The sequence below is a fragment of the Limulus polyphemus genome, unplaced genomic scaffold (genome assembly GCF_000517525.1).
Source record: "Limulus polyphemus unplaced genomic scaffold, Limulus_polyphemus-2.1.2 Scaffold1252, whole genome shotgun sequence".
Classification (NCBI taxonomy): Eukaryota; Metazoa; Arthropoda; class Merostomata; order Xiphosura; family Limulidae; genus Limulus; species Limulus polyphemus.
In genome coordinates, this window is record NW_013666862.1 from 113,022 (window position 1) to 120,996 (window position 7,975).

Genomic DNA, 7,975 nt, shown 5'->3' on the forward strand with positions numbered 1-7,975 from the left:
GAAGAAGTTTTTTTGTTCTGGCTTATATTTCCTTGACCGTCCCTGGTCCAAAACATGGACCGAAACCCGATAGCACACTAACGGTTTTAAATGGTGACATAAACTAGCTTGGTATGGTTTCTGACACTTTTCACAATAATCACGAATCAGAACCTTCTATATACATTCTCTGAAGTTGCAAACTGGTACAATTCATTTATCACTTTTAAATTCATCAACAAACAGCATTATCTGAAATTTCCGAATTTTTATAATAACACTGGACAACACAAACTTTGTTATTGGGGAAAACACAAGTGATTCTGAGTAATTTGATGGTGCTGATATCATAAATGTAGTCAGAATTTGTCCATCATCTCTAGAGTTTGAGTTATTGTAATATCTCTATTATTTTTCAGCACTATGTGAAATATCTTGCAATCAACTCAGTACAATAGCTTTAGGCTGTGGACTTAAGTTTACTTGAATAGTTTAATGGGTAAAAGGCATACATTTTTTCATAACTTCAAAGAATGACTGTATTGTATTGGTGTAAAATCTCCAAATATGTTGTTCATATATGCTATTTGTTCTCGATGTAATTGTAGTGACTTTCACCACTTTTACTTCATTTCCACGCTCACCTGCTCCGCCCAGTAATCACGAAACCCTCACGTATTCAGTTTGCTAGTCTCTCGACTGAGCGTAAAACGGGCGAAGTCAAACTCTTCTTTCTCAGTTGCCTCTCACTCACTCAGTTGGTCACTTCGCGCACAGTCAAAACAAAATCTGATCTTCTTCCTCGCATCATACCCGAAATATAATCAAATTCTGCAAAACTATGTTTTCAAAACATTTTAAACTCTAGTTATGTAAACATAAATTCTTTTATAGATTTTTTAGAAAATCATTTGAAATACCAGCTACCTCCAGTTCCAGTAAAGTCCGAAAGTGCAAAAATCACTCAAATAGTTTTGGCTAGATTTGTGAAGAAAAAAATGACACATAAGGTAAAAGTAGCTTACTTCTACTATTTTTGGTGTAAAATTGTTGACCAAGAAAAACATTGGGCTCCACATGAGTGTTGTACAGTTTGCACATCTGGCTTGACACAGTGGCTGAATAAGAAGAGGGAAGTATACCATTTGCAGATACCATGATATGATGTAAGCCCAAAGAAAGTCTAACTGACTATTACTTTTGTGTAACTAATGTTTTGGGATATTCAGGCAAACCTAAACAATACATTAAATATCCAGATATTTCATCTACAATGAAACCAGTACCTGATGGTGATTGTCTTCCACTGCCACATCCACCAGTGAAATAGGAAACAGAAGACTTATCCTGTGAAGAAGACAATGAATCCTCTTCATCTAGTAATTCTATTCCTGTGGTGCCTCAACACAAACTGCCTCATCTGATCACACTAAAATAACTAAATGATCTGATTCGTGACTTGTCTCTATCAAAGCAGCATGGGGAATTTCTTGGCTCTTGTTTACAGGAATGTAATTTATTAGCTCTAGGAATAAGAGTTTCAATTTACCGAATTCACCATCAAAGTCTTGCTTCTCATTACAGCATGCAAGATACTTTCTGTTTCTGTACAAATGTTGATATATTAATGGAAGAATTAGGTGCTGAACATCATTCTCAAAAATGGAGACTTTTTTCAACTCATTTAAAGTTAGTCTAAAAGCTGTACTTTTACACAATGGGAACACTAAGCCATCGATTCCTTTTGCTCATGCTCTGAACACGAGAGAAATTTATCAAAGCATGCAGATTACACTTGAGGCCATGAAATATATTCATCATAGGTGAAATATATGTGGTGCTCTAAAAGTTATTACACTCCTGCTGGGTATCCAGAGTGGATATGCCAAACATTAATGCTTTTTGTGTCTCTGGGACAGCAGAGATAATACAAATCATTTCAAAAAGAACAAATGACCAGTTAAAGAGAATTACATACCAAGGAAATAGAATATCGAGTATCAAACTTTAGTGAACCCTCAAAATGTGTTTCTGCCCCAACTTCCTATTAAATTGGAATCCATGAAGAAGTTTGTAAAAAGAATGAACAAAAATGGTAATGGTTTCAGATATCTGCCTGACAAGTTTCCAAAAATCAGTAAAACAAAAATCAAAGGAGGTGTCTTTGTTGGGCCACAGATTTGGGAAGTGCTTATGGATGATAAATTTGAAACAGTACTCAATCAAAAAGAATTTGTTACCCGGAAATCATTCAAACTGACTGTCAAAAATTTCTTAAGAGCTCACAGTGATGAAAACTATGCTCTGATGACTGATAATATATTCGAGAACTATAGAAAAATGGGGTCTAGAATGTCACTAAAGATGCTCTTCTTACACTCCCATTTAGACTTCTTTCCAAATGATCTAGATGCAGTGTGCAATGAGCATCATTATCGCTTCCACCAAGATATTTCTACAGTGAACAATGGAATCCTGCGATGACGGGAGATTACTGTTGGTTCTTACAGCGTGAAACTGAGAACATAAGCAAAAGATGCAACAAGTCAAGCAAATATTTTGCAACAAAAAGTAAAAATTAATACCATGATGAAAGTTTCAAACATAGCCTGAACTTATTTTCAGAATATAATCTTATTATACTCATTACTTTCTAAACTGGTATTGTTTTTGAACATTCTAAAATGCAATTTTCAATGAATAAATAAATTTATGGCAGAAAAGTTATTTTCACGATGTATATAAGAATATTTTGAATAGATGTATCATAACTCGAAAACTAGAGGCGATCAGGGATTTTCAACATGGTTTTTAGAATCAGCATAGAGAAACTACTCAGAAACAGTTGCATTTTTTTTTCTAGTAGCAAAGAAAAGTGCTTTGTTGTTGTTGTTGACTGGTGTAATCGTTTAGTGGTCACTTTATGGGTCTTGATTACAGTGTGTTATAATTTTACAAAAGTATCCAATGTATGCAGTTGCTTTCATCACTAGGAATAAGTAATTTTGACGAACTGTATTGTGTCAAAACTAACTTGTCTAAAAGACGATTATGTATATATATTTAACTTAAGAAACAAGATACTAACTAGTAAGTAGAGCTACAAATTAATTTATGCAATTTATAACATATTCTTGAGTTTCATTGTGTCGACTTTTAGTAATAGGTTTTAGTATACACGTTACAGAAGTTTTAATGAACAAAAAACAGTTAAAGAGATCTTCTATTAAAAGTTTTATTTTTGTTTTTGTTTTTTTGCCGATGGTGTTTTTGTTAGATAGAATAGTGAATTTCAACTTTTATTTAAGAATATAAACACCTGAGTGTTATGTAGTTCTATGTAAGAATCGGCTGGGGTTGAAAAAGATGAGAAAGAGCACGACTTTAGGTCAGTCCCTATCTGATTAAGAGATTACAGCACAAAGTGGTTAGGGAATTATTGGATAAGATCCGCCTTTCTAAATTCAGCGGATTTGGGAGATGTAAGCACCCTTGTGATTAGGAAACGTTTTAATCCGAGGATAAAGAAAACACACCTGTTTGGTGTGGTTTGTGGAAAGATATATAAAAGACAAGCTGATAAATGAGAAAGAAAAAAACGGAGAGAGAAGGAAATATAAGCCAGAACAAAAAAACTTCTTCTTCAGGAATGAAGATTCTAATAAGTACTTTATATAATTTCATTAAAACTTTGTGGTTCACGTCAATAAAATTCAACGTGCTTTGACTTTTACCAATTCGTTTCGCCAGATGATAAAAGTATAACACAGTATCAGTTGAAGTCACAAACTTCATTGACAAAGACTGCTGTCTATCTCAGTATTACTCACTGCAAATTTGTGTCGCCAATTTTACATAATTTGATCTTCGATTTCAAAAATATTCAAAATAATAAAACAGTGTCATCAGAATTTGGCAGAATCACGAGTGTTATTATTGTTACGAAAACTAAAATATTAAGAAAGAAGTGTTCGATTCAGTATTTAGTAACACGCATAATCTAAAAACATATGATAGAGAAGAACAAGAGTACCCACTTCATACAATCACGTACCCGTGTTATAGACATTAAACATTTTAGTTGCGATTAAAAACCTACTTGTTATAGGCATTAAACATTTTAGTGACGAATAAAACCTACATATTATAGACATTAAACATTTTAGTGACGATTAAAACCTACATATTATAGACATTAAACATTTTAGTGACGATTAAAAAGATTGTTTTTTACTACATTTCATCAACTTGTCGTTAAATGAAAATTTCTGATTTTCGAATATATAGACAAGATTTTCTAGGTTAGGTCCAGCTGCTTTGAAATGTTCTCTATAATAATAAAAAATAAAAGAATAATCTCCTAGAGCTTTCTTAATCATAAAACACGCACTATGTTATTTCTATTGGCTTAGAATAACAGCTATTCTTAATCATAAAACACGGACTATGTTATTTCTATTGGCTTAGAATAAGAGCTATTCTTAATCATAAAACACGGACTTTTTTATTTCTATTGGCTTAGAATAAGAGCTATTCTTAATCATAAAACACGGACTATGTTATTTCTATTGGCTTAGAATAAGAGATTTCTTAATCACAAAACACGCACTATGTTATTTCTATTGGCTTAGAATAACAGCTATTCTTAATCATAAAACACGGACTATGTTATTTCTATTGGCTTAGAATAAGAGCTATTCTTAATCATAAAACATGGACTATGTTATTTCTATTGGCTTAGAATAAGAGATTTCTTAATCATAAAATACGCACTATGTTATTTCTATTGGCTTAGAATAAGAGCTATTCTTAATCACAAAACACGCACAATGTTATTTCTATTGGCTCAGAATAACAGCTTACTTAATCACAAAACACGTACTATGTTATTTCTATCGGTTCAGAATAAGAGCTTTCTTCATCACAAAACACGCACTATATTATTTCTATCGGTTCAGAATAAGAGCTTTCTTCATCACAAAACACGCACTGTGTTATTTCTATTGGTTCAGAATAAGAGCTTAATCTGTCTACTAAAATAAAAATTAGTGTATAATGGTTATTTATAATCTTCGAAGCTTTAAAGTTATGTAAAACTTACCATTGACATTGAATTTACCCTCTCCACGTAATAGTCAGGAAAATGTGCCGAAGACGATTCTTGTTGCTCCTATGAAAAAGGAATGTTTATTTTTATCATTAAGCGCGGTTTACATATATAAATACTTATTAGTAAACGACAAATTACAAATATATTTGTTTGTTTGCTGCAGATATTGGTGCAAATCCACATAACGGCTATATGCGCTAGCCGTTCCTTATTTCGAATTAATAGACTAACCGAAAGACATTTACTCAACATCACCAATTGTCAATTCTTGGCCTACTCGAACAGAATGGTAGGATTTGACCTTCACTCTTATACCATACGCACGTACGAAAAGTATGTTTGCGGTAACAGGACGCAAACCATGGATTCTCAGGTTCATAGTTCGGCATGCTACTACTAGACCATACTCGGCTCTGACAGATTTCTATAAATCCAATACATACATACATACATGCCCCCGCACAATGTCTGAAAAGGGTTCTAATTTGTGAGATCAAAAGCCAACATATATTGTGCGAAGCACAATCGGCATGCAAAATACGCCAATGCTATGGGGGTTTGGAGACATGCTTCCCCCAGAATATTTGTAACCATATATGTATATGCTATGAGATTAAATCTGGAAGCAATTGTGCATGGAATATAGCTTAAACAATTGCATGGCTATTCACACAACATCCACAAATATCCAATGAAAAACCAACGAATCATCATTCTGTTGTAACATTGCACGAGGAACTAGACTTAAATTAGCATAAATATATATGTTTTATTATAATAAAGTACTGTACAGAGTAGGTATTAATGATTAAATTATATTACTAATTTAAACAACTCTTTACAACAACAGTATATTAGCTATTTGAATCATCATACGTACGCATCGAAATATTATTATTAGATCTAGACTGCGTAGTTGTGAGTTTAGTGATAAATAGCACATAAAAGCGATTTTTAAAGCGAAATTATCACAGACTGTATTGCAATAACAAAGCAGAGGAGAATAATTCGTCTTGTCAAATGTGTTATAAAGTAATTGAATCACACTGTGTGGATTTCGATGAAAAAAAGACAATTATTTGTAGCTCTGGATACAGCTGTGATAACCAATAGTGTAACGAGCATTTGTATACACGTTTGACTTGTTTTAATATATTAATTCAATAAAACAAGTGAACTGTGTTGCTGTTTGTTTATTGAAATTTATCGCCAACAAGTCACAGACACCTACTGTAAAAAAACTCCGGCTTACAAACCTGACAGTAGCAATACGGCTTCGGACTTCCAATTACAAAGTGTCAACAGAAGCCATTGCATGCAACTATTTCAAGCCAAAAAATGCTAATGCTTCATTAAAAGAATGTATACTATGTAGGAAACGTTAAATACCATAAGCAGCTGCGATATAACTATATAAGCATAATATTTTTACATAACAAAAATAGGGGATTCGATTGAACTCCCCCTGCGTACATGCGTGACATATATATACAATTTGTGTCTTTGTAGTTAAGCACAAAGCTACAATAGACTATCTGTGCTGTATCTACCATTGGTATCGAAACTCGGTTTTTAGCGTTATAAGTCTTCAGACTTACCGCTGTACCCCTGGTGAGTTTAGAAAGATGTGTATTGGGAGTTGAATTTAATAATTAACTACAGAACTGAGATTTCGAATTCCACAGAAAAACTAACAAAAAAACAAAACAGAAGACCTGCTTACATAACAAGCTCATCTAAATGACCATATAAGTACAATAACATAAGTTTCGTAAAGAGACAACATTTATAAATAAGTAATAATAATTATTAGAACATGCAATAATTTATATATATATATATATATATATAACCCAGGCATCATTCACAAGAGATTCAGTCGGAATTATAATTTCATGAGCTATACTCTTCATCGACAGAAAATATCTTTACTTCTAAAGTATAGGCAATCATTTTCGGTAAGAAGTCATTTGATTTCTGTCAAAAATCTTATTCCAATAAAAACTGGCAATAAACAATACTACATGTCTTCCATAATAAAGTTACTGCTGTTTCTTGTCGAGTTGAGCTCTGTGGATTCAAAGACAATCGTGTGTAGATAAGCTACTTCATCCACGTACGAACTAAGCCCTAACTAAGATCAGACACCACAACCAAAGCAATATACCGCTAACCGAGCAATGGCAACCAAAGCGAGATAACAATGAGGAAAGAAAAATTTATAGCAGAACGAGGAAGCTTCAGTCAGGCAATCTGTAGGAGTGCTTAATTTGATTTTTAATATCCTTAATCAGGGCGGCCACACCTACCGTTTTCTTGCTTAGATAAAGCTGCCATTTCTTTTCTGGCGGTAAACTGAACATGATTTCTCGCTTAGCTGCTGTCAAATCCAATTCTTCCTAGAACATAGAAAAGAAATCAAAAAATGAACAAAACCAGTTTTATAAGTTCGTAGAGTGGGAAGTTAAATGTAAAAGACGTTATGGTTATTTTATAAAACAATATCCAAAATTAACCATAGTGAAATAAAAATTATGAATTCTTACTAAGGAAATATTAAAAGTATAATTTTGTAAAATGAGCTTAGATGAAAATTACATGTCCGATTTTGGTACAGATCAGGAGAGGAAATGGAGTGAGTTTTCTTTTCATTGCTTCTCAGTTACCGAAATAATATGAGTTGGTACACATTCATGAGTTTTAATGTCTATAACATGTAGGTTTTATTCGTCACTAAAATGTTTAATGTCTATAATATGTAGATTTTTAATCGTCAATAAAATGTTTAATGTCTATAACATGTAGGTTTTTAATCGTCACTAAAAGGTTTAATGTCTATAACATGTAGGTTTTTAATCGTCACTAAAATGTTTAATGTCTGTAACA

The 7,975-nt window shown here is 32.7% G+C and overlaps 1 protein-coding gene across 1 annotated transcript in view; it reads right to left on the reverse strand.

Annotated features, from left to right (window-relative positions):
- LOC106462789 (disheveled-associated activator of morphogenesis 1-like) overlaps window positions 1-7,975 on the reverse strand; it is a 122,936-nt gene that overhangs the window by 59,646 nt on the left and 55,315 nt on the right. Inside the window, 2 exon segments of the mRNA XM_022390130.1 lie at window positions 5,081-5,149; window positions 7,399-7,488. Of these exon segments, the coding sequence (XP_022245838.1) occupies window positions 5,081-5,149; window positions 7,399-7,488 (159 nt within the window).